Source organism: Equus asinus, chromosome 26 (genome assembly GCF_041296235.1).
Source record: "Equus asinus isolate D_3611 breed Donkey chromosome 26, EquAss-T2T_v2, whole genome shotgun sequence".
Taxonomy (NCBI): Eukaryota; Metazoa; Chordata; class Mammalia; order Perissodactyla; family Equidae; genus Equus; species Equus asinus.
Genome location: NC_091815.1, coordinates 25,973,298 through 26,000,785, shown reverse-complemented (window position 1 = coordinate 26,000,785; position 27,488 = coordinate 25,973,298). Strand labels below are relative to the sequence as shown.

Below are 27,488 nucleotides of genomic sequence, written 5' to 3'. Positions count from 1 at the left end.
TAAAGAAAAAGAGAGAGGTGGAGAGGAAGGCCCAAGCCATGACAGGTGGACATGGACACATTCATTCACATATTCAGCAAACATGGACTGAGCCTGCCAGAGGCTGGGTGAGGGCAGGCTCAGAGTGATGACAGAGACAGGTGCAAGACCAGTGGACGTCAATCAAACTGGACCCAGTCTCTGAATGCCTGGAGTTCGGAGTATAAATAGGGAATCAGAGACACTGAGACAGAGAGAGAGAGAGAGAGCAGGAGAGAGAGAGGCACACACATACAGATTGTAAGTAAGGGTCAGAGAACAGTCCTGCACTGTGAAGGCAAAGCCAGAGGCAGGGAGAGAACCACCTGGCACTGGTCAGAGCAATCAGACATCCAGAAGAGCTGAATCCTCTACCTGCCAGGTCTCAGTCTCTCTCCGCCTGACCTCCTCCACCTCTGAGAATCGCAAGTTCTTCCCTCTCCTTCTGTTTTCCCATCACTCCCATCTGTGAATGTCACACAAGAACACAGAGATTCACACTCAGGGACATATACCATGACCACCATGCAAATGCAAACACACCTTTAGGTATGAAACCATATAAGTACATTAAAGCCCGCACATATGAAGAAATATACACATAAACACATGCAGACTCATACACAGAAACACAAATGAGCATGCTCACATAAATACAAATACACTTTCACACATGGAAATCATGCAAGCACACACACAGATGCAAGCAGACACGGACAAACACATGCAAGTAGACAATGCATGCTCACCCATACCCAGAAATATAAACACACACACAGGTACACACACAAACACTCATGTGGACCTTGGTATCTCTACCACAGTACCTATGCCAACATCTAGGGAGGGAGTACAGGGGGAGGGAGTCAGCAGGTCACTGGGCTGCTGGAGCAGGAATTACGGGTCTCTTAGCTCCTCTCTTTAAAGTTCACACTCCTGGACAATGACGAGAGAGGAGGTAGGGAATGGAGGAAGTTACATAACTGGGTGGGGAGGCAGGGTCAGGATAAAAGGCCCAGCAGAAGGCTGCAGTGGGTTGGAAGGCAGTCAGACTGGGACCATGGATCTCAGCGTGCTCCTGTTCCTTACTTTCCTCACAGGACTGTTGCTCCTCCTGGCCAGAGGCCACTTAAAGGCCCACAGCCGCCCCCACAAGGACCCCGTCCTCTGTCCTTCTTGGGGAACCTTCTGCAGATGGTGAGAAGAGGCCTACTCAAATCCTTCCTGAGGGTGAGATGCAGATGGACAGGGTCTGAGAGTGGCTCCCTGCCTCTGTATGAGGTGATCACTCCCCAGAAGGAGTGAGGCATCCTTTCAGGCTTAGGGGTGGGATGTGTGAAGGTGAGTGAGTAAGGAGAATGGAGCTGTGCATCGTGGATGGTGGTCAGATAGTTAGAGGTGTTCTTGCTCTGTTGGAGGTGCATGGGCACTGTGCCTGGAGCAGGTAATTGGCTATGAAGTGGTGTCTATGTGTGAACCATGGGTGTAGCAATTCACCCTCCTCTACCATCTTCTGTCGTATTTCTGGGTGCCTGCTCATCACTGAAATAGAGAGAAAAAATAGTAGTGGCACTAATCAAGTACATTTCTCCTCTGCCAACAAAAAGACAGCAATGACTGGCTCATGGCAGTGCCAGGACAATGGGGAGGCAAGAAGAAGAGCAGGACACTAGGCAAGGTACAAAGTGCTTACAATAATGAACATTAACGCACTGTAATAGCAGCTGACACCGTGGAGTATTTACTAAGCTCTGTATCCCTGACTTCCAGGCATGATTTCATGTTTGATGATCTATTTATTTATTAATAATGCAATCCACACCTGTGAACCCACTACGGAAAAGAGAATTGGAGCAGTGACAATCACTTCCAACTGCCCTGTGCTTCTCTGTTCTCTCTCCCCCACCATGGCAACCACACTCTTGAATCTTGGGCTTGTCATCCCTTCACTTTTAACAGGGAATGTTTTATCACAGATATGAAGGCCCCAAGTGCATATTATTTCATTGTCATTGTATTTAATGTATCACAAGCATACCATGCTTATGTGTAAATACCTGGACTTAGTTTCTTCACTCAGAATTCTGTGGCTAAGATTTATCTGTATGTTCGTGGGAATTCATCAGGTCTTGTTTGCAGCAAGAGGGCTGGGAAAGGAGCTATCCCTGTGTTAGAGGCACGGACAGTGAAACTCAGCCTGGGAAGGGCACTTGTCCACAGCCACCCAGCTGGGACTTCTCTGAGGTGAGCCTGGGTCCAGCACAGAGGTCTCTTCATCTCTAATGCCCTCATAAACTGAAGCTGCCTAATAATTTGGGGATCACTAAATCCTTTGGGAATTTGATTAAAGCTTTGGGTCCCCTCCCCTACATTATTCATACACATTTAGCATAACATTTTGAGAGTTCCAGATCCCCCTAATGCTCTTCCATAGATTCCCTTAAAAGATTCTCAAGGTGTCCATGATCCTCCATTATTATTACATCTTTGTGGACAGAGATAGGGAGAAAGAGAGAGAGAAATTGAAAGAGGGAGGGATGGAGAGGGAATAACGGGTGATATGATGGGTCAGATTGGAGAGGGTGGCACTATTCCTCCTCCATTCCCCCATATGCTCCCAAATCCTTCTGGAGTCAGACAGACATGGGTTTGTTTTCCATATTCACCTCTTGCCCATTACTCAAGCTTTAATCTTGGCTTCCTACTCTGTAAAATGAGATGGTGACTCCAAGAATGCATGCCTTCTTAGATTGCTGTGAAGATTAAACGGGATATTGCACACAGTCTGGTGTATAGTAAGTTAAATGGCAGCTGCTTTGATCCACTCATTCATTTGTTCACTCATGCAATAATAATTTACTGGGCACCTTCTGTTTGCTGGGAAATATTTTAGACATTGGTGATGTGGCATAGCACAGGGCACATAAAACAAACAAATAAGGAAATATTAGGTGGACAAGAGCTATGATTAAAATAAAGCAGAGTGACATTTTAGAAAGTGGTGGGAGCTACTCTATATTGAGTGGTGAGGGAAAGGCTCAGTGTTGGTTTGTTTCTGAGTAGAGACTCTGAAAGGTGCAAGTGGAAGGTACCAGAGAGAGGCAGGTGCCGGTGCAAGAACCCTGAAACAGGGGCAAGTGCAGCATGTTCAGGGGTAACACAGAGGCTGGATCTGAGTGAGTGAAGGGGAGAGTGGGAGGAGAAGTCAGAGGGGTGATGGGGAGGCATTATGGTCCATGTGGTCCAGGGTGGAGACTTCAGGACTTATTCTCAGTTCATTGAAGGTGTTGGAGCAGGTTAGAGATATTAATTAATTTGCATTCTAGTGGGATTACTCTAGCTACAGGGTGGAGTGGGGTGGGTGGATGGTGAAACTATTGTAGTGGGGACAGGAATGAAAGTAGGGAGACCAGTGAGGAGGCTTTGCAGAGATCAGTGTAAGTTTTAAGTAAACCTAACTTTTTTGTGATTTCAAGTCAACCTTTTACTGAAGTTTAACATCACCCTACAAAGTGCACAAATTGTAAGTGTGCAGTCAGTGAATTTTCTCAAACAGACATACTCATGTAATTGACATACAGATAAGTAACAACGCAGCCTGTTCCCAGGAATCCCTTTCATGTCCCCCTTCCAGTCACTACCCTTGTACTATCGTGGCACTGTAGGTCATGTTATCTGTTATTGAACTTGATATAAATAGAATTATGATGTATGGACTCTTTTGTGTCTGGTTGCTTTCACTCAACATTATGTCTGTGAATTTCATTCATGTTGTTAGGTGTAGTTTGTTCTTTTTCACTGTTGCAAGGTATTCCATGGTATGAGTACATCACTGCATATTTATTCTGTATCAGCATTGCTTAAAATTTCATTAAGAAGGCTTCTATGAATCTCTGCATTTACATTTTCAGTGAACTCAAAAACAGACACATTTTTTCTGACATATATCTAAATGGGAAGTTGCTGAGTCACTGGATATACATGTGTTCAGGTTTAGTAAGTACAGCTGAGGAGTTTCCCAAGTGGCTATACTGATGTTATGATTTTTCAAATTTCTTGATCACCCCAGAGGGCAGTCACTTTCCCTTTATGTCTACCAAGCGGGGGGGTTCAGGATAGTTCTCTGGGGAAATTGTCAAGAGGCAGAAAGAAGGTTGAAGTTGGGTCACAAGAGGGATGATTCTTTAGTTGCAATGCCAGGGAGATCTAGCTAGATGCCAGGGTATGAGTGAGGGTCATATTAGAAATATTTCGCCATCTCTACTACTTAGGGCACCAATCATGCAGACCTTGGCTGGGTCATGGGTTAATCCTTTAGTTGCTGGGTCCTGGGGTAGATGGTCTTGGAGACAGCAGCTAATTATCAGTCAAATTAAGTGTTTGAATGGTTTATCAACTGTGATGGCCACAGAAGTGCACACTGACTAACAGCAACCCTGGGGGTGGCTATTCTTGGCAGCTCCAAGAGAAATATAGGGGTTTCTTCATGGTGTACCTGGGGCCAAGGCCTGTAGTTGTGCTGTGTGGGACAGAGGCCATCTGGGAGGCTCTGGTGGACCAAGCTGAGGCCTTCTCTGGCTGGGGGAAAATTGCTGTCATTGAGCAAGTCTTCCAGGGATACAGTAAGGATCTAAAGGACACTGGGAGGGAGTTGGATGGAGGATGGGGATTGGGGACGTGAGTCTGGAAGGGGAGGGTAAGTTGTGGAGAGGGTCACAGAGTCCCCCTCCAACTTGTACATCCCCAGGTGTGGCCTTTTCCAATGGAGAACGTTGGAAGACCCTTCGAAGGTTCTCTCTGGCCACCTTGAGGGACTTCAGGATGGGAAAGTGGAGTGTGGAGGAGCGGATTCAGGAGGAAGCTCAGTGTCTGGTGGAGGATTTGTGGAAAACCAAGGGTGAGCCCTAGGGGAAAGACAGGAAAGAAGGAGAGTGAATCAGAGAGAGATGTGGGGTGCAGAGCAACAGAAAGACCGAGGGGTAGACGTGGGAAGAGAAGGAGAGGTAGAAATACAGAGCCTGAGACACTATCAGACTGAGGAACAGGGACAGAAAGAGGAGCATGGAGAGGGACAGATGAGATAGACAGGGGAAGCCAGAAGAGATGTGGAGTGTGGAGTGTTGAGAACAACCGAAAGACATAGACTAAGATATCAGCATGCTATTTACATGTATTCAGGAAAACCAATGCATGGATTAATTGAACCTATCAAAAGCAAAAATAAGGCTTACATCAAAGAAAGCAGAGAGATAAAAGGGAAAAGTAAAGGCATTTGGAAAAGGATCAAATGAGTTTACCTCTCTGTGGGTGAATTGCTGATAAGCTGGCTGTGAGCAAAAAGGGCAGTGAGGTATGCTGCTCTCAGGCAGTTGGATGGGCGTCAAAGAAGCACCTCGGGCTGTTTTTGGATTCACCACAAACAGGCGTTTATGAGACATAAAGATGACAAGATCCTTTCTTAACAATTTGCAAGACAAAAGTGGAGACTGGGAGGGAGAGGCAGAGGCAGAGACACAAGGAGTACCACAGGAATAGGGACAGAGGGCTGAGAAGAAAGACAGAAAGGAACAGAGTGACACAGAGAGACCGAGAAGGAGACAGAGAGAGAGATGGAGGGATAAAGACCAAGAGAGACATGCAGAGACAAGAGAGAGAGTGGAAGAGTCCTGGAGGAGCAGAAGGATACAAAGGAAGAGAGAAACTGAGGCAGAGAAAATTAGACAGGTTCAGGAAACAGTCTGCAGGGGAGTAAGTAAGATGGACAGGTGAGACGCAGAGAGACAGGCCGCACCTACCTGATGTTCCTGGGCTCACTGCCCACCGTCCCTCCAATGGGGCTAAGCCTGGGGTACACAGACATCAACTAACAAGGGCAGAAGGATTCTTGAAGGCCAGAGCCCAAGAAATGGAGGGAAGAGATGAAGGTCCAGTGACGAAAACAGACAGGGAGAGCAGAGCTTTTCAATTTACATGTATGATTGATTGAACATCTACTCTGAGCCACACTGGCCCCTGGGACTGAACTCTACCTGCTCCCAGAATCAGAGCTGTGGCCTCATTGGGGACCAACCACACAAGCTCTGTAGCTGGATGGCTGGGGTCTGAGTCCTGGCCCCAGTGATGAGTAGTTGGGTAACCCTGGCCAAGTGACATAATCCCTCTATCGTCCATCTATGAAATGGGGATAATAACAGAATTGCATTTTTCTCACGGGTTTTAGTGAGAATTGAATACAACACTATGGTAAATGCTTAGAATAGAGCCTGGCACCTAATACGGGCTAATGAGTATTAGCTATTCCTGGTCCTGTTTTCTTCATCTTTCCTGAGTAAAAGAGGACAGTCACACAGAGTTGAGGCAGCAGACAAATACTTCCCAGGCCTTTGAGTCTGTGTCTGGTGACCCATGCCTTCTCCCCCAGGAGCCCTCCAGGACCCCATTTTCTTCTTCCATGCCATTACTGCCAACATCATCTGTTCCATTGTCTTTGGAAAATGCTTCTCCTGCAGAGATGCCCAATTCCTGCGGCTCCTGGACTTGTTTTACCAGTCGAATGCGCTCATCAAATCCTTCTCCAGTCAGGTCATGGAGAGAGTGAGGGACAATGGGAACAAGGAGGGCACCCAGAGCAGGTGAAAGGGGTGATCTGCCTTGTTGGCTATAAATGCAGCTTAGGGCTGGAAGATGGGCAGAAACAGCAGGAAAAGACAGGAACACTGAGACCTGGAGATGGGGGGAGGGATGGTGAGAAGGGGACTCAGAGACTAAAAGAAACAAAGAGGAGTGATGGGGGTGGCCAAAATAGAGAGAGAGAGACTAAGGAATGAGGGCTTGGAAGAGAGAGGAGAGAACAGGGGAGGAAAAGAGACAAGACAGAGAGAAAACAAGACAAAGAAAGGCATAATGAAGAGATCCTGAGGGACAGTTGAAAAGAGTATGTTTGCGTGTGTGTCTGTGTGTATGTGTGTGTGTGAGAGAGAATGAGTCACAGTTTCAGGCTCTCTATTCTTCTGTCTTTGCTTCCTCTGAATCTTTGCCTCTGTCTTTGGCAAAGGCCCTCACTTGAAGAAATTCAAGGATACACGAAAATAAGAAACTACATTTCTTCATTTTCCCCATTCCTCCTCCTTTCTGTTTTAAAAAAATTTCTACCAGATTATAAAAGAAAATGCTCCTCTTTTAAAACAAAATAATTAAGTTTATCTTTCTGGACTAGTCTGGAAATACCCCTATTGTATGTTAAGTTAAAAATATCAAACTGAAGAACAGTATGCCTGGCTGTCATTCTTCACCAGCTGTATGTCAGATTCACAGGTAGGACTGTTAAGAATCTGGAATGAGGCCTGTGGTGAGTATTTGTGACAAGCCCAATGGTTTCAATTTTCTCTTACCATAGAGAACCATGGAGAGACAAGAGACTAGAAGGTGATCCTCCAAAAAGTTAATAATGGTTATGTATAGAAGGAGGGATTGAGAAGGAATTTTACATTGATACATTTCTGCTTTTCTTTCAGTTATTTGCTAGAAGTTAGGTATTACATTTATCAAGAGACAAAACAGTACAAATATGCTAAAGTAAATAAATAGTCTAAGTGCTCAATAGGCTTATCTTGTGTAAACATCGTGTTGTCAATGTCTGACACAGCAAGGGAGATGCAAGAGCTGGAAGGGTCATAGAGAGGTTTGAGCAAAACAGATAAACTGCTGAGGTAGGCAATAGAAGGCCAGAGAGAGGATCAGAAGGCGAAACAAACAGAAATAAGGAGAGGTGGAAAGGAGAGATGGAGAGGTGGATGAGGATGAGACATGAGGATGAGAGAGGAAGATGCAGAAAGGGAAAAATGTGAGAATAACAGATCAAAGGAGACATAGAATCAGTGAGCGAGGGACTCAGATACAGAGAGAGACAGAGAGACAGAGACAGAGACAGAGGGAGACTGAGAAGCCCATTTAGGGCATCAGGGCCCAGCTGGGTTGCCCCTCCATGTGGCCTCAGCCCCAGGAGGACCTCACAGCTCCTTCTCTCCTGCCTCTGCAGGTGTTCGAGCTCTTCTCTGACTTCCTACAGCACTTTCCTGGCACACACAGGCAAGTCTACAAAAACCTGATGGAAATCAAAGCCTTCATTGGCCACAGTGTGGAGGAGCACCGTGAAACCCTGGACCCAAGCAACCCCTGGGACTTCATCGATACCTACCTGCTCCGCATGGATAAAATGGGGTTTGGGAGAGGGGAATTGGAGGGGAGGAGAGAGCAGAAAAGATGAGGAGTGAGAAGGAGGGAGGGGAAAATAGGAAAGAGTGGGGAAGCGGGGTAGGGAATAACAGAGGATGAGGAGGAGAGATAAGAAAGGTAGGGGAGAAGCTGGAGGAACGGAGTGAGGAGATGAAAGGAAAGAGTAAGTAGAGAACAGAGAGACAGATACAGGAAATATAGAAGAAGGGACTAAAATACAGCAACAGGTGAGAAGCCCACAGAGGCAGGAAGAGGCTTTGAGAGGAAAAGAGCCAAACACGCCAAAGAGATGGAGAGAGAGATTGAAATAGAACCAGACAGAGTGAAGAGAGATAGAGACTGATATAGAGCTATGTGGTTGTGCATGCAGAGGATAGAGAAAAGTAAAATGAGCCAGGTGGTATGAGAGACCCAGAAATTGGTGGAGGGCATCCCAAGAGACATGACAGCAGTGAGGCTCTAGCCTCCACTAACATCAGTCTTACCCCCCTGGACCCAGGAGAAGTCCGACCCGAACAGTGAGTTCCACCAGCAGAATCTCATCCTCAGTGCACTCTCGCTTTTCTTTGCCAGCACTGAGACCATTAGCACCACTCTCCGCTATGGATTCCTGATCATGCTCAAATACCCTCACATCACAGGTGGGCAGGTGGGGGACAGCCAGTCAATGGGGGTCTTCTGACCACTTTTGTGGCTGCAGAATTGAGGCTAGGAGTCCTTCCTCAATGAGAGAGGGTGCCTTCCCCTCTTATACCTGGATCACTGCAGGTTTTGAAGGAGGCCCCAACTGGGCCAGCGCTGTTGGTGGATGGATGGATGAAGAGTTTGTCAATCTGTTCTCCCACTGTTTCCTCTGATCACTTAAGGACCAATTCATCCATCCACCCACCCATCCATCCATCCATCCATCCATCCATCCATCATTGGTCTGTCCTTTTATTCATTAACTAACCTGTATCATCAGTTTCTTTTATCTATGATTTATTCTAAAACATACACTTCTATTCTTTTTTTGGATGAATTGATTAATCTGTTCATCCTTTGAAACACTGATTAATTGAATGAAATATTTGTCATTGATTTATTGGCTCATTCATTTCTTCATGCATCCATCTGTCCTTCTATGAGCTAGATCTCATTCTTTAATCCTTCCCTCAGTCAGTCTTTCAATTCATCCTTCATCCCTATATTCCTTCATTTATGCATTTAATAATTCACTTGTTTACTCATTCTTGATTTACTCATCTATCATTCAATCCATCTATCCTCTCACTCCTCTTTTAACTCATTTCCTCACTAATCTACTCATTTGCTTATTCCTTCCTAAATCTGGCCATTCACCCATTTGTGTGATTTATTGACCTATGGACCATTTATTAATTAATGATTCATTAGTTTATCTATTGAGTCTTGAGTAAATAAATACATACATTTATTAATGTTCTTTTATTCATCAATCTTTCCATTCATGAATTGATCCACTGGTCGGTTGATTGTTATATTCATTATTTATCCACTTGTTCATGGACTAACCTATTTATCTATTTCACTGTTGTATTCCTGAGGACCTAGCACAATACCTCATCTGTCCTACATCTAGAATAATTAGTAGTTCATTTTTCAACTCAACTTCGAGAATTTTGACAGGATCATAGCCTAGGGTTATTAATCTGAAATTCTATGCAAAAATGTGGCCTACATGGGTATGTGTGTGTCTGTGTTTACCTGTGCGTGTGGGGAGAAAATCCATAACATTCATTCGATTTCAATGGGTGAGAATTCTTGTTACTTCCTCCCTCCTCCCCCCACCCCAAGCTGATTGCTCTGAGGGGTGTCAATAAGCTAACCCTTTATTATAGATATTTTTTGGTTCATTGGCCCATAGAGCAGTGTCCCTGGTGAAATGTCTCTTTGAAATGAGGTTCACTGGGTCTACTCCTTTGTGCAGAGAGGGTCCACACGGAGATTGATCAGGTGATTGGCTCACATCACCACCTGCCCTCGATGACTGAGCCAAAATGCCATACACTGATGCAGTCATCCATGAGATTCAGAGATTCTCAGACCTCATTCCCATTGGCGTGCCCCATGTGGTCACCAGAGACATAGACACTCACTTCCGAGGGTGCATCATCCCCAAGGTGAGACCAGCTGAGCTCCCACATCTGTCCTAGGTGGGCATCCTGGGTTCTCTTAATCTCCAAACTTGAACTCTTGTTGGTTTTATCAGTAGGGGTCCTCTTGTTTTGTTTTAGGGATGGGGTTGGGAAGGGAATGTCAATACCTTTTGATCTTGTGACCTTCCCTCAGGGCACTGAAGTACATCCCATCCTGAGCTCTGCTCTCCATGACCCACGTTACTTTGAAAAACCAGATGTATTCAACCCTGACCACTTTCTGGATGCCAATGGAGCACTGAAGAAGAATGAAGCTTTCATCCCCTTCTCCATAGGTAAGCTGGACTCGCATTCCCTTTCCCAGACATCAGAGTACAGGTGCCATCCCATACTTGAGTCAATCAAGGAGAGGTCTCTGTTTTTTGAGCAGTGAGTATGTGCTAGTTGCCTTACCTGCATTAACTTACTCCATCTTCACTACAACTCTAAATGGGGCTTGAGAAGTGAGATCTCGTCCCAAATTACATCTTGGCAAGCTGGACCCTGGACAAATGTTTCAACCTTTCCAAATCTCGGTTAAAATATCTGTTCAGCATTACTCTGAGTGCAATGTGTGTTGAGGCTGAAGATAATGCATCAAACAAGTCACATAGAGACATAGGTCCTGCCCTAGAAAATTTATTGCCAAACAGGGAAGATGGACATTCATCATATGGTTACAAAGTAACATCTAATTGAATGAATTAATGCTTGCAATGTGCTTAGAATGGCTTGACAGAAAGTAAGTGTCAAAGGGGCAGTTATTATTATTATAAGTAATCATAATTGTGATAAGTGCTCTAACGAGGACTTTGAGAACACAAAATAGGAAGTACTGACAACTGTTGGTATGTTGGTGGGGAAAAGCTTACCTGAAACATTGGATTCTAAGCTAAGACATCATGAGCATCAACTGGCCACTGGGAAGACTGTTTCAAAGCAGAAGGAACAGCAAGGGCAGAGCCTGAAGGTCGATACAGCATGGTGCACTGAGGAACTGGAAGATCCCAGGAAGCCTGGGGTGTGGATTCCAGAAGGGGACAAGGGTGGAGACCTCTGCTGGAGGGCCTTGAAAATTGGGGGGAGTTTGGATTTAACCTGCCTGGCACTGGGGAGCCAAGTAGGGTCTTGACATACTCTGATGTGTCTCTAACTCCGTTCCCCACTTTTTGGCTCCATTCAGAGAAAACCTCTAGCCCCAGAGTCCTCAACATTTGGTAGAAAGGAAGACCTGAGAATCAAGTCCCTAATCTTGAGTTCCATCAGTGACTTCAGTGACCCAGGGCCCTGCCTCTACCCAGTGAGATGGCCTCATCCTTCTTTTAATCTTATGTGAGATTTGGGGGCCTTGTGACGGGGTGAGGGTCAATTCCTTCATTCAGTAGTCCTGTCCTATATTTAGAGAGAGGCAGAGAGGTGTATAAATAAGGACAGAGAGTGAGAGAAGTATAGGGTGAGTGAAAAACAGAAAGAAAGATAAAGAGAGACAGAGGGAGATAGAGACAGGGGAGATAGTGGTGGAAAGAGACATAGAGTGAACGTGAGACAATAGAGGGAGGAGGGGAGAGGGAGAAAAAGGAGGAAGGAGGAGGGGAGACAGGAGGAGAGAACGGGGAAGAAGAAGGAGAGAAACAGAAAAGAGAAAGAGAGAAAAAGAGAATGGTTTAAGTGGAGAAAACATAGCAAAAGAGAGAAAAGGGATCTTTAGAGGGAGATGAAAAACGAGAGCTAGAGAGTTGCATTCAGATTCAGATTCAAATAGATAGAGACAGAGAGGTAAACAAGATGGAAGAAATCAGAAAAAGAAGATACAGAGAAGAGAGACAGAGAAACAGTGCCTGACAGGAGGTATAGACAGAGAAAAAAACTGAGTCTGATCACCATGGGCAGAAAGACAAGCTGAACAAAAATGGTGTTAGAGATGCCAAAAAGAGATGCCAAAGTTTGTCTAAATGGACAGCCCCAGGGATGGGGGGGTTGGGGTGGTAGGGAGATAACAGGCATCATGCTGTTCTAGAAAGAGCTGGGTTACAGAATCAGTTACAGGAGAAGAACCAGCCCTGCCCCCAGTATCTCTAAGCTCATGTCTCCTAACTTCTGGATGCTCCAGAAAGATGTGGACCCTTCCTCAGATATCTCCACACAGGCACAACGTCTATCAACTTGAAAGGTTTAGCAAATTCCTGGAAACTTGTTCTTTACATGACCTTCCAAGGCTGTCAGATTGCAGATGAAGAACCATGGAGATAAAGGAGGAGGCTTTCAGTGTCACTGCCTGAGTTTTTGGCTCCCTCTTCCCTCACTTCTTTCCAAGACTGTGGAGGGGCAGAGAATGGCCCCTCACTCTCTCCATGTCTTCTCACCTCTGAGGGTCCCATTGCAAGACTATACCCTTCCTCTTCCTTGGTTGCTGCCTCTGTGGAAAAGTCCTTTCTGTGGTCTTACCTCTTTCTATCATGCTACAGCTTTTAAGGACTCAGGGGATGTTTTCCTTTCCTTTGTTAAGAGAATTCCAGAAGTGTTATTCATATGGAAGTGAGGGCTAAAGGGGAAACCTGGCTCAGGATCTCTGCAGTTCCACCTCCCAGGTCACAGCTCACCCTGAGTGACTTCCACTTTCCTCAGAAGAGCCACAGCCTCCACTTTTCACCTCCTTGTTCTCCACGATCTGTGCATATATGATCCTGCTTGAATCCTCCTCCCATTAGCCTAGTGTGGTGGGTACAATAGTCATGCCCTATGGCATAAACAGGGGCTAGTCAGTGGAATCAGCTGTCTGAGGTCACATGGCTACTAAGAGGAGGAGCATGATTCACACTCTGTCTGCCTGGCACTAGAACTCAAACTCTTCACCATAGTGATACTGGTCCTGATATCAGTTCCCGTACATCACACCCCGCATATATGGGGTTAAAACCAAAGCACTCTTTCCCTGCTTACTCCCTGGCTTCTGCTCAAGAATACACTATCTGCCATGGAAACAAACAACCAAGGTCACCTGCCTGCAAATTTCCTTATCATCTCTCCCTCCTCCCTGCGAACAACATCCTTAGGCTGAATGTAGGCTGGTGGGAAAACTCCAACCAGCAAAGGCACTGACTCTCCTCCCTCTCTACAAGCAGCCACATTCCTCACAAACCTTTAAAACCCCTTGCCTCAGGGTATCTGCGTCTGTGGGGCAGGGCCCATGTGAGGACCAGTTGAACTGTGGGGGCCATTGGTGGAGAGGTGGGGGCCTCTACAGTGTGGCATCAGGGTACACTACAGGGGGTTGAGAAGTTTGCATGGACCAGGACTGTGTTGACGGTGTGTGTGTTCCTGTGCGGGGTGAGGCTTATCAGTGGCAGAAGACTGTGCTTCACAAATAGCCATAAAAAGGATCAGCCCCCCATTCCAAAGCCTAAAACAATTGAGTGCTCCCTGCTTAGGGCCAGCCCCACTCAGCTGCACTCCTAAGAGAACCGACAACAGCCTTGTAGGCCTGAGGCCTATAGCAACTGTAAGCCCCTGAGCCTAGCAACGAGCTACACTGGGTATCAACCCAATTAATAGGAAAACTGCAATAGGAGTGTGCTGATAGGCTTTGTAGCCAATGGTGCTGAGGTTCCCCAAACTGGATTTACAAACAGCAGGCCAGGGAAGGAAAGACCAGACTCCCTGGGTACCTGCAATGGGAGCAACCCTGCCACAGCGGAAGGACACAAATAGCCCACAAAGGGGTCACTCCTCGTTCTTATGGACTGGTGACGAGAGGGAAGCACATTGCTTGGCCTCATAAAGCATCTCATACATAAGGCCACTTCTCCAAGATCAGGAGACATAGCCAACTCACCTAAAACCTAGAAATAAGCACAGAGAAAGAGCATAATGAGGAGACAAAGGAATAATTTCCAAGCAAGGGAACAGGACAAAACCCCAGAAAAAGGACTAAATGAAATAAAACCCCTTGCCTCCTCTCTTTTGGGGAGATGAGATGAAACAAAACAAATTTGAGGGTTCACTCTCGTCTCCCGGCTGATATCACCAGAAATAAAAACCACTTCCTTGCCATTAGGCTGGCATTCTAGTTTTCATTTGGCCCTCTTGTGTGGTGGATAAAGAGCCTATGTTTGTAGGCAGTAACGATTGCTCCTTCTTCCTCAACATATATTTTAAAATTAAGATGAAATTCACATAACATAGAATTAACCATTTTAAGGTGTATGATTTAGTGTCATTTAGTTCATTCACAGTGTTGTGCATCCATCACCACTATCTAGTTTCAAACACTTTCATCACCTAGGAGAAAACCTTGTACCCATTAGCAGTCATTTCCCATTCTCCCTTCCCCTCAGCCCCTGATAAACACCAGTCTGCTATCTTTCTCTTTTGATTTGCAAATTCTGGAAATTTCACTGAATGGAATCACACAACGTGTGATCTTTTGTGTCTGACCTCTTTCCCTCAGCATAGGTTAAGCACAAAATCTTTTAATTAGTGACCAGAATGTCATTTAAAGTTTTTCTGATCCTATGGTTGTTTACTGCATGGACCTCTGATGGCAATGTCTTTTTACAATGGGCTCATTCCTTTGCTTCACATATTAATCAGTCCAATTGTTGAATATGTGGCCTACTTCCCCTTTCTAATACATATGGGTTACCTTGGTGGGTTTCTCCCTTTGCAATGCTCTAAAACAATTTATTGTGGCAGAGAGGTAGACTTCCAATGTTCACAATTCATCTGATATTACTAACTATGATCCTGGCCAATAGCCAACGCTATTAATGGTACAGGACATGGTTATTCCTTTTCTGTTGCTCAAACTATTCATTTATCCCAACAATTTGTCACTAAACAAAAGAAATTGGATTCTACAACAAGAACTGTGGGAGGTTTCACACAATGTGACATGGATTTGTTTGATTTACTCCCAGTTATGGGTCTTAAGTACATGAGCACCTTCATCCTGGAACAGAGAAATCATGCCAAACAAAACTTAACAGTAACCAAAATATGGCATGGATAGCTCTGCAGTCATGTGAAAATGATACTGACTCAGCACAAGGTTGACATAAGAGAAGCCATATTGTAGTTAGGAAACCACATTGTAACTTTAAATGACCTCTGATTAACTAGCCCAGACATGTGTTACTGAACCAGGTTTGTTTTTGCCCACTGCTCAGAAAGCCAAACACTGAGAGGACAAGATTGCAACAGAGAGAGGGTTTAATCACAAGGCAGCCATGTGAGCAAGGAAGAGCAAGAGTCTCAAATTCACGTCCCTGAAAATAGGGACTCAGGGATATTTATGGGATAGGAGGCAAGGTGGTCTGAAATGTGGAGAGAGGTGATTGGAGGTGAGGAGAGGTTAGTAATTGACGACATGTGCAATCATAGCCAGATAATGCCTCTTCATGGGACCCACATTCACAAAATGGCAGCATTAGCATGATCTGAGGGTGGAGATTTTAGCCTCTTGACGTCAAAAGGTCACCTATCAGACATCCGCACAGGCCCAGTTGATGAGTTGGTGGTCTCATCTGGCCTGAAGTGGACAAGGAGTTCTGATTCCTGAAACACAGTTCACACACCCATTACCATGGTGACCCAGGCTCCAGGGAGATGTTATCTATAGGAGCCTAGTGAGAGTCAGGTAGCATATTGCCTAAGCAGCACAGTTAACAATGGGTGGGTTAAAGAGCTAAAAGCTATAATCAGTAATTGCAAAAAGGGAAAACTTTAGCACCTAGATACTTAATCATCAATGACTGTTTGCTGGTTTCACATGCTCTGTAGATTTTGTGGCCCCTGCCAGCTGAATTAAGGTGATAACTTTGTTCTTTTGAGTTCCTTAGGAATGTGATGACCCCCAGGCAGAGAGCCTATGCTGATAGCCATCATCAATTACAACTGAAAGATCAGGGTATAGGACATCGCTCCATTCTCTGATGCATATCCAGTAAGACAATGCAGTATCAGGAGCTGGGATCAGATGTCTGCCCCCACACAGAGACCAGCAGCCTCCCCAACCTGGAGAATAGCCTGTATATAACTGGCTTGTCTTCTTTGTTCGGTGAGATGGTTCTTTCTGAGACGAGTCGGCCATCTTCCCTCTTGCTAGCAAACTGTAATATAGTCCTTTCCCTCCTACCACCTTGCCTCCTGACTTCCTAATAGGTACAGAGCTTCCTTTTGGGATGATGAAAATATTTAGGAAAAGATAAAGATGGTGGTTGCACACCATTGTGATTGTACTAAACGCCATTGAATTGGACACTTTAACATGGTTAAGAGTTAATTTTATGTTCTGTGAATTTCACTTCCAAAAGGAAATGATAATAGCAAGGCAGCACAGATAGCCATTTTGCCTAGAAATGGTAGAACTTTATTTTGATCTCGCTGATTTTAGAGGATAAAATCAGAGAGGTAAGGAAGATATTTTTGAGTCACACAGCACATAAGTTGTGCGCTGAACTGGTCTTTTCAACTCAAGTAGGTAACAGGAGGGTGGGGGTGGGGGGTGTAGATGTGGACAAGGGACACCTGTTGCTGCTGTCCTCGGTAATCTTGGATGGAAACCTTTCCTTCCTTTCGGCCTCAGTTTCCCTAAGTCTGCTAGGGATGGTGGTAAGTTATTGAGTATTTCTTGACCCTGAAACCCTGAGATTTTACTCTCCATCAACAGTGCAGGCCGTCTGGGATAAATGGTGACTACAACAGGCTGGATGAAGGAAAGACTACAGAAAGGACTTTCCACTGGGGAGAGTGAACAGGGAGGAGTCAGGAGACCTCCACAAATTCATTGTGGGCAGAGGTGGGGGCTGGATGCAAAGATTCTGAGGGGGTCTGCATCCCTTGTCCCCCTCCCTGGCGGGGAAGGAAGGACAGCTGGAACACAGAGGGCAGCTTTGTCAACCCATTTATCCTGGGTGTGAAGTCAATGTCTTCTGGGGCCTGAGGAGAGCCCAAGGAGAAGTTCTGCAGCATCGAGGTCAAGATGAGGAAGAGCTGGGAGCGAGCCAAGCCCTCACCCAGACAGAGACGTTTTCCTGAAGACATAAGGGACATGTGTGTCACTGGCGGGAACCCTCTGAGAGCACTTGCTTGTTGAACCCCCACTCACCCAGGACATTTGCAGGCTCATTTACAAGACTTACCTGTGAGGTAACTCTGCTCCTATTCTTGTCCTCAATGCCAACAACATGTGTGTGTCTGTTTCTCTCTGTCCCACCTCTTCTCAGCCTATCCCCTGCCGTGACTCACACTGTCTCTCTCGGTCCTTGTTTTTGTCTCTCTTCTGTTATCTCTCTTTCTCTGTGTCTCTGGTTAAGTATATTCTCAACTAAGTCAATTCATGAGATAATGTGAAACCATTGGACTAGCATGCCCTGGTTATGAGGAGCCATGAGAGAGAGGTAGAGGGGAGCTGACACCTCTGCGGCCCCCATCCTGGACTGATATGCAGTAGGTGGGCACCAGGATCTGGATTGGCCATTAAAATACTGAAATACTTCTGAATGGGTGATGCACAGCCACTGTTCTAAGCTTCTGAGTGCCCCCACTTGTCTGGTCACTTTGACCATCCACCTGGACCCTAGACCTGTCCACAATCAGCATCAAATGGGTAAGCCTCCCAGACTATGTTCCAACGCCACCACCAGTGGCAGTTATGAATGGTCAGTGGCCCCATCACACCTGATAAACATTTTGAATAGCTTGCCCCACCCACCCTTGACCTTAAGTTTCTGCCTCTCATAACCCCTACTCATCTTCCTGCAAAATGGGATCCATCATCACAAAATTGTCCCACCTCGAGGGAGCCCCCAGGGTTCACCGTTGACTTAGCACAAGCTTGTGTCACTGGCATAATCAAGAGTGGGCAGCAAACTTGCCCCTGGGCTGGGCCATAGTTTGGACCTGCAGCATCAGTGGGAAAGGGATGCCCCACCCAGTGTGGTAAAGTGCACTATTGTTCACAAATATTCAGGGCACATCCCTGGGTGCATTTAACATCTCTGCCATGTTGAACTTGGATGGAACTTGCTTTGGCCAATCAAGTGAGGGCTAGATGGATGTCTGCCATGCTGTTTACCCTGCTTCTGCCTGTGTCAGGATAGAGTCTCTGATAGTCCCCATCTCTACAGGACTGTGATGTCCTGGGATGGGCATGTTGCATGAGCATGAAATTCACTTCTAGGCTTTAAGCTGCCTAATTGTTCAGGTTGTTTATCACAGCTCAGCCTGCCCTGAGTAACATATGTCATGACTTCCTAGGGGGCCCCGGGCAAGCCCCCTGCTCTCTGGGCCTCTCTTGCTCCAGTTCTACGAAAGAGTGCCTGGTTCAACACTAAGACATCCACTATAGTTTTTTTTAACAGGTCAAAGGAGAAAAACAATTTGATCATGTGTCAGGAGCCAAAAAGATAGTTGAGAATTCTCAACACAAAATTCTGCTGGAATTTTTTGGGGCTGGCCCCGTGGCCGAGTGGTTAAGTTCGCGCGCTCCGCTGCAGGCGGCCCAGTGTTTCATTGGTTCGAATCCTGGGCGCGGACATGGCACTGCTCATCAGACCACGCTGAGGCGGCGTCCCACATGCCACAACTAAAAGAACCCACAACGAAGAATATACAACTATGTACCGGGGGGCTTTGGGGAGAAAAAGGAAATAATAAAATCTTTAAAAAAAAAAATTCTGCTGGAATTTTTTAAAAAGAAGAACCTTTTGTAAAATACATCAGATTATAAATATACTAGAAACAGATGTAAGGAGATTTAAAATTATAGCGTATGATAAATTTCAAGTGAGTTGCTAAAAGTTGAATTATCTGGTATGTGATTGGATCAGGACAACTGCAGGACCATAAGAGTGAGAATTCCCCCAATTATTGTGCCCTAAGTGCCTCCTGGGCCACACTCTAGTCTGGGGCTTGGATTTTAACAACTGGCTCATAAGAAATAAGTCATTGAATTTTCCTTCTTTCCTCTTCCCTTCTGTTCTCTTTCTTCCCTCTGCCCTTTCTTTTATCTACCAACCTATCATCTATGTATGTATGTATATATGTATGTATGTATTTCTCTATCTATCTACCCATCCATCCATCCATCACCTACCTTGGTGTGTGCCCACATATTTAGTAAAAAGTTTGAAAGCACATCTTCTGAAACATTAACAGACAAGATTTTGGTAGTGAATGCAGGTGATTGTCACTTTCAACTTTACTTCCTTATTTGTATAAAAAATGGAAAAATTATACAGTTACTTTTATTTTGAAAGAAAAGCTGAACATGCTTTTTCCAATTCTTGGAACATACAAGTGATCAATAATAAATTATTTACTTTTCTGTTCTTTGTGTGTGCATGTGCATGCATGTGTGTGTCTTTGTCTGTCACATAATCTCCATCACTGATTTCGTCTCCATCTTTCTCCCCCATCATCCCTCCTCTCTCTCATCTCCCTCACAATATCTTTGTGTCTGTAGATGTCTTACTTTCTCTTTCCTTCAGAATCCTCATCTTTTTCAAAGGTGTTCACCCAGTGTTTGGGGTTGGACAAAGGGAGAAAATCACACACAGACAGGAGGTCAGCAGGCATTCTCATAAGATGGGAGGGCATAACTTACCCATGGAGAAAGGAATGAAGGCTTTGTGCTTTCTGAAGTTGCCCTCTGCATCCAGAAAGTGACCAGGGTAGAAGACATCTGGCTTCTCAAAGTGGCGTGGGTCATGGAGGACAGAGGTGAGCATGACATACACAGTAGTGTCCTAAGAGGATATCAAAGCCAAGGGGGCCCAAATGGCCATCAACAAGGAGCAGTTGAATCAACGATGGTACATACACAGTTGACAATAACCTTTATCCTCTGTATGGTCTACAGTTGATGGTTAAAATAATTGATAAAATGGTGAATGGAATTATTCTGCCCCATTTGGTTATTGGTTGTGTCCTGAGCTCTCCAGGAATCTCCACTGAGCACCTTGACTCTTCTTCCCAAACATCCTTTGGACTTCTCCATGAACCATAAAGTAAAAGGGTCACATCTGGCTCAGTGGAGGCCTCCAAGGACCCGACTCCTGCACAAGGACAGGAATCTAATAGGATGGGTGTGCCCATTGGGTGGTTAGATATTATGAGTATCACTCCTAGGTACATCAATACTCAGGAACATTTGCAACCATGGAGACAATGAGTTAGAACTCTATGCCTTGACCTGAAAATATATTGACAGCATACTCTTATACTGTAAAAGGAAAGCCACACACATACAATCACAAAATAAAAATAGGTTGAAAGTGTATTGGTATGAGCATAAAGACAGGAAGGGGTGGAAATGTGCACACTACACACAAGTTTCAAAGTGATAGATACAGTATGAACTGATATTGGTGTACATATGTGGTATATGTCCATATAATTCAAAGAAAGTGTGGAAGGAGAAAAGGCAAACTGTGAATGCCTTCTCAAGAATGAGGAAGGTAGGGGAGATGATAAAATAGTTTGAAAATAATGCCCTATTGTATTACAAGTTTCAACAAGTATATATACTTTTTTCAGAAATCTAACGTCTAATAAAGGAAAAATACAAGCCAGACAAAAGGGAGAATTCTTCTCTGTATTTCTAAAATGCCCCTTCGTCCAACAGAAATCTGGCAATAAAAATTCTCATTGCAATCCAACAACCAGAGATATGAAGCAAAAGACTGCAGGCAGTCAGCACTTCCATCCAAGATTCTGTGGCCCTGCTGGTCTCACCTTAGGGAGATGATATCCCCGGAAGTCAGTGTCCTTGATGACAAGGTGGGGGACACCAAAGGGGATGAGGTCAATGAATCTTTGTATCTCATGGATCACAGCATCTGTATAAGGCATTTTTGCCTGATCTTCAAGGGCTGGGAGACGATGTGGGCCAATCACTCTGTCAATCTCTGCCTGGACTTTCTCTAAGAACGGTGAGGGTGAGAGGAGGGTCATCAATGAATGTCCATAACAATGGGCTTAGCCAAGTCACCTAAAAAGTGACTTGCAGACTGGGGGTAAGTTCTCATCAATGGTTTACTGAGATGTTGGGTAATTGTTCCTTCTCAATGAAAGTATCAAGAAAGAAAGTCAGTGGCTTGATTCGTGGGAAGTCTTGTCTGTTGTTTCCACTCTAGTTATGAGAGGGAATCACTTGCATAAGGATGGGCGGGTGGAAATTCATTCAACACTTAAGGCACCTATTTTTTTTTCAAAAAAACAAACTGAAAATGAGTTGTGGCTGGAAGTGGGGTCATGTCCCTCTGTCCCACTGATTTGCTATGTGATCTTGGATAAGTCATTTCTCCACTCTGGGACTAAATTCATTATGTGTAAAATAAAGGGGTTTGATTAGATGAGAGTTTCTCCAAGTCTGATCTACAGACCATCCACATGAGAACATTTCTAGCAGCTTTTTATTTAGCTGTAAATCAGCAATATACTCCAAATTCTGTCAAGAAGCACGTCCTTTTGTAGACTGCAATATGCCCTGGGAATAATAATGCTTTGTGCCTGGAGCATGCCCTGTAAACCATAAAGCACCTTACAACCTCCCAAGTGTTTTTGCAAATTACAAAACACTTCATAAGTACAAAAGTACCTTCTAAACCTTAGACTGCTTCATTGAATGAAAAAAACTGTGTAAACTGTGAAGTACTTTGTCAAATTCAAAGAGATTTGTTGGCAGCAAGGCTTCAATATAAGTTACAAACCCCTATGGGGTGGGGTTTTTAATTTTTCATATTGATTAAGACAGAAGTCGTCTGTTTTCACCTATCTCCAAAAGACCTTCCAGCAAGGCCTCAGAGAGCCTCCAATGTCCATGCCTCCATGCACCATAAGCCCAGCTCACCTAAGACATCCGGGTACTTAAAAAGGAGAAGAAGCGCACAGCGGAGTGTGGAGCTGGAGGTCTCCGTGCCAGCGAAGAGCAACGAGAGCACGGTGTGGATGAGATTCTTGTGGTGGAAGTCAGTCTCAGGATCTGAGCATTCCTGGGGGAGGCAATGGACAATCCTTGATGCCGCTCCTTGCATCCATTTTAGTTTCTAGGTCTTTGCATCTCCCCTCACACACCCATGTTACTCTGTGCCTGTTTTTCTGTTTCTCTGCTTCATTTTTTCTTTATTCAAGGCCAACAACGTAGCAAAAGAGTGGGCTCTGGAGCCAAACTGACTGGAATCAAGCTCAGGCCCTATCATTTACTAGCTGTGTGCCTTTGGTCAAGGAACTTAATCTCTCTGTGCCTTAGTTCATCAAAAGGTGTTGTTTTGATATTATGTATGGAAGCGTTCAATAATGTTAGGGATTGATTTTTTGTTGTTCTTATGATCTTCTCTGTCCTTTGGTGTCTTTACTCTCCTGATTGGCTCTTGCAGTTGTATAACCAGAGGTAACATTGAAGATATTTAACAACCTGTATGACTCCTGCCAGAGCAGTCAGAACAGACATGAGCCTCCAAAGCAGCAGACCAGACATGGGCTCTGACCAATAAGAACAGACTTGGGTCTCTGACCAATCAGAATGGGAGGGGCTTCTCAGACAGGGGAAACAAAAGAAAAAATAAACAAATGGGACTACATCAGACTAAAAAGCTTCTACAAGGAAATAGAACCACCAACAAAACAAAAAGACAATCCACCAACTGGGAGAAACTATTTGCAAATCATATATCCGACAAGGAGTTAATTGCCAAAACACATAAAGAACTCGTAGAACTCAACAAAAAAAAGCAAACAGCCAGATCAAGAAATGGGCAGAGGATGTGAACAGACATTCTTCCAAAGAAGATATACAGATGGCCAATAGGCACATGAAAAGATGTTCAACATCACTCATTATTGGGGAAATGCAAATCAAAAGTACAATGAGATATCACTTCACACCTGTCAGAATGGCTATTATTAACAAGACACAAGATAACAAATGTTGGAGAGGATGTGGAGAAAAGAGAACCCTCATACACTGCTGGTGGGAATGTAAGATGGTGCAGCCACTATGGAAAACAGTGTGGAGAGTTCTCAAAAATTTAAAAATAGAAATACCATATGATCGTGCCATTCTACTTTTGAATATTTATCCAAAGAACATGAGAACCCTAATTTGAAAAGTTATATGTGCCTTATTTTCATTGCAGCATTACTCACAATAGCTAAGACTTGGAAACAACCTAAGCATCCATCAATGGATGATAAAGAAGATGCAGTCCACACACACACACACACGCACACACACAGTGGAATACTACTCAGCCATTAAAAAAGATAAAATTGTGCCATTTTTGGCAATGCAGTTGGACCTTGAGATTATTATGCTAAGAGAAATAACACAAAAACAATACCATATGATTTCACTGGAAAACAAAAAACAAACACTAAAATAATGAGAACAGATTTGTGGTTACCAAAGGGGAAGGGGGTGGGGGAAAGGAGATAGGGATAAAGGGGCACATATGCATTGTGATGATGGAAACTAGACTTTTGGTGGTGAACATGATGCAGTGTATACAGAAGCTGAAATATATAATGAACACCTGAAATTTACACAATCATATAAACTGATGTGACCTCCATAAAATATTAGAAAAAAAATAATGAGGTGGGGGAACAGGGTCTCGGAGGTCTCCTGCTGGGCCAGACATTAACTCTTTAGCTGCTACCTCTTAATAGACTTTTCAGGAGGGGATCCTGGGGAGCTAAGTAGGGAATGAGGGGAAGAGGTGTTGGGTCATTGGCATTCTTACTAACCCCTAGGGAAGAATTTCAATATTTAAACAACACATACATCATACTCAAACACACTATCTCAATGTCAGTAGTGTGCCCATAACTCTTTTTCCCACCCATCCCTAATCCAATTCAACCCTTGCCTTGTCCATGCGGAGCAGGAAGGAATCAATGAGGTCCCTTGGGTTGCTGGGGTCCAGCGTTTTCCAGTGCCTCTTGATGTTCTCAGAGGTAAAATTTTCCATTTCTTGAATGATTCTGTACAAGCGAGTGTGTGGGCCAGGAAAGTGTTTCAAGATGCTAGAGAGGAATTCAAACACCTACGGGGAAGCAGGGAAGGCCTCAGAACCGGTTCTAGGCTCTAGGCTTCTGTTCTGGGTGTTGACGTTGTGCACTGCACAGTAGAAACCTCTGAAGGGCACCATTCACCACGTGGATTTCGGGAATGCGACTCCTACCTGAGGAGACACACACCCACACACCCAGACACACAGTGGGGCGGGAACAGCTGCACCCTGCCGCAATCACTCTTATGTCTGCTGAGGTTTCTTTCAAAGTCCAACCTTGTCAGAGGTCTGATTCCTCCTCCCAATCTGACATTGCCTCACCTGAAAGGATGTAGGGTGTGACATACGTACATAGAAAGGCAACCTCCTGATGCCCTCTTGCTTCAGTGTTCAGGATAGATAGCATCTGATCCCTTCCCAGGGTTCACCCACCCCAATTCCTGACCACTGTGGAATCTTTGGCCTCACCTGGCTGTAGAAAGAGCTGAGGATGATGAGGACTTCATTCATTAAATTTAGCAGCCGTAAGAATTGGGTGTCCTGGTAATTAAAGCGTTCACCAAATATAATGGAGCAGAGGATGTTGGCCGTAACAGAGTTAAAGAGGAAGGTGGGATCCAGATAGGACCCTGGGGACAAGAGGTCTGTCATGTAGGTCCTTGTATTGTCCTAACACTTGTATTGCCCTAACCCTTGTATTGCACTGGCGGTGCTCTCTTGGCTTGGTTGGTTGATGGCTTTCTCTGTCTCTTGGCCAGCCCAGCTCTCAATGGGTCTCTGCACCTCATTTTTCTTTCTGAGAGTCCTCTTTATGTGTCTCTTCTCGTTTTTCTCTGTCCCTGTCCGGGTCTGACTTTCTTGGTCTTCCTGTGTCTTTCTCTGGTCTTGTCTCTGACTCTTTCTTGGAGGCTCAGCCGCTTCTCTGTACTTGCTCTTTTCATGCCCCATCTCTTCGTGCTCCCTGCCTCCCTGCCTCAATGACCCTCCATGTCTCCCCTAATCTATTTCTATTTTTATATTTTTAAGTCTTTTCCTTGCAGTTTCTGCTTCTGGATCAATCTTTGTCAGTGTCTTCAGTTTGCCTCTGCCTTTCTGTCTCTCTATCTCTTTTCTCTGTTTCTCTGTCTGCTTTCTCTGCCTTTCCCTCTCTTCTTCCCAGTCTCTGTCTCTCTCTGTCATCCTCATCCTCTTAGACTCTTTCTGTCTCTCTGTCTTTCTCTGAACCTGTGTCTGAATCTACCTGTCTGTGTCCTGGCTCTCTCTCCATCAGTCATGTTCTCTCTGTCCTCATCTCTGTCCCCATCTCGCTCACACTCTGCCTGCCCCTCTGTCTTTCTACCCCATCCTGGGCTCACCTTGGGATTTCCGCAGCTCCTCCACCAGACACTGAGCCTCCTCCTTGATTCGTTCCTCCATGCTCCGTTTCCCCATGCCAAAGTTCTTCATGGTGGCCACAGAGAATCGTCGAAGGGTCTTCCAAGACTTTCCATTGGCAAAGGCAACACCTGATTGGTGCAGTATGTAAGGAAGGTTGGGAGGAGGCGTGGGGTGTTCTCTCAGCCTCTCTCCAATCCCCACCTCCATCCCGACTCACCAGTTCCCTGCAAGATGGGGTCGAGGATGGCAACGTGACCTCGGCCAGAAAAAGCCTCAGCCTGATCCACCAGGGCCTCTCTCACTGCCTCGTACCCACACAGGATGACGGCTGGCTGGGTCCCCAGGTAGATCGTGAAGACATCCCTGTATTTCTCTCGCAGCTGTGGGGGCAGGTCCTGATCTCACTCTCTAACTCAAGAGAAAGGTCTTAACGCTCCCACCTGGATCACACCTTCCAGGGTAGCCTAAATCCCACTGGCTGCAGCTCCATCAGGGAAGAATGGAGACTTGAACTCTGTGGCCTCCTTCACGTCTCCCACACATTCCCTCACCCCAAGTATCCTTCTCTTTCGGCTTTTCCAAGAACCCTCGCAGCTTTGGATTTTAAGAATTGCAGAGACTCCCCTCACCTGAGTTATAGTACTTCTTCTTCCCAATTGCCACAGGACCACAGCTCTAAGTGTCAAGTCTATCAGAATTTCTCCCTCCAGTCTGCCTTTCCTCCATTCTTTCCCACAGGAATTCCAGAAGCTTCTCCAGTGGGTAAGTCGGGCCAGGTCGCAGCTGGATGAATACAATCCCCAAGCTGGCCGGCCAAGTCCCACCCAGAGTTTTACCCCAACATGCTTTTCTGCTTGTGAGCTGTTTCCTGTCCAACTCCCTCCTGCTCTCCACCCCTTTGCCCTCCCCATCTCACTGCCTGGAAGGACTTGAGAAAGTCCTTGTGGTCCAGATGCAAAATGTTTCCCAGGAAGGGCAGAGGCCAAGGTCCAGGAGGGAGGCGACCCCGGGAAGTGGGCTGGCTCCAGAGTAGCAAGAGGCCAATGAGGATGATGAGGAGCAGGATGGCCATCAGCGCCATGGTTGTCTCTGTGCCTGTCTTTCCTCCTACTACCTCTCTTAAAAAGCAGGCTGCTCTCTTGTTTGTTGTCTTATTTCTGTGATTGCTGGGACAAGGTATGCCAGGAATGTACCTTGGCAGATTCCAGGTAACTCTCCAGAGGAAACAAGAAGCCTAAATGTGGGAGGTGCCACACAGACCAGGAGTTTAGCATCTTCATTGCATCCCAAGGCCTCCTTCCCATTGTCCCTGGCTGGCCAGAGTTATCTCCGTGGGCAATGCCACTGAATGGAGAGCACCTCTCTCAAGGAAGGGTGGAGTTGTCAACTGTGGAACTTGTGAGGCTGGGTTTAGGCTAGTTGCACTGCAAGGGTGGCTCTCAGCTGGTTTTGTCAAAGGGTGGGGGGCATTGCAACATGAGTGATCGACAGTAGCTGGCATTCAGAATTGGGGCACCTTGTGTCCTTTGGGGACAAGGATTTATTCTGGGCATCATAGGAGAGTGAGATAGGGAGAAGGAAACATGGCCTGATAGGGAGGCCTAGAGTCATGTTGGGTGAGTTGGAGGTTTACCTGATTTAGCTGCTCATTTATTCATTCATTCCTCAGCAAATATTTTTGAATACCTGT

General features: G+C 45.3%; 2 protein-coding genes across 3 annotated transcripts; one reads left to right on the top strand and one right to left on the bottom strand.

The window, feature by feature from the left end:
- Positions 1-1,070: 1,070 nt before the first annotated feature.
- Positions 1,071-17,212, top strand: LOC139042159 (cytochrome P450 2B11-like). Of its 2 annotated transcripts, none has more exons than XR_011498476.1 (3): positions 1,071-1,215; positions 8,057-10,394; positions 10,564-14,355. XR_011498476.1 is itself a non-coding variant. In XM_070498785.1 (3 exons), the coding sequence occupies exons 1-3, from the start codon at positions 10,272-10,274 to the stop codon at positions 17,100-17,102; spliced, it is 291 nt and encodes a 96-aa protein (XP_070354886.1). In that variant the 5' UTR covers positions 10,256-10,271; the 3' UTR covers positions 17,103-17,212. The 2 variants fall into 2 exon arrangements, 1 of the variants encoding a protein (XP_070354886.1); XM_070498785.1 differs by lacking the exon at positions 1,071-1,215 and adding an exon at positions 17,077-17,212 and having other exon boundaries at positions 10,256-10,394; positions 10,564-10,705.
- LOC106843311 (cytochrome P450 2B4-like) lies at positions 14,505-26,879 on the bottom strand. Its single transcript, XM_014860294.3, has 9 exons — positions 26,715-26,879; positions 26,016-26,178; positions 25,777-25,926; positions 24,890-25,050; positions 24,278-24,454; positions 22,261-22,402; positions 21,144-21,331; positions 20,014-20,155; positions 14,505-17,440 (listed from the first exon to the last, which is right to left on the bottom strand). Exons 1-9 carry the CDS (start codon positions 26,877-26,879, stop codon positions 17,172-17,174), a joined length of 1,557 nt encoding a protein of 518 aa, XP_014715780.3. The 3' UTR covers positions 14,505-17,171.
- Between the last annotated feature and the right edge of the window lie 609 nt (positions 26,880-27,488).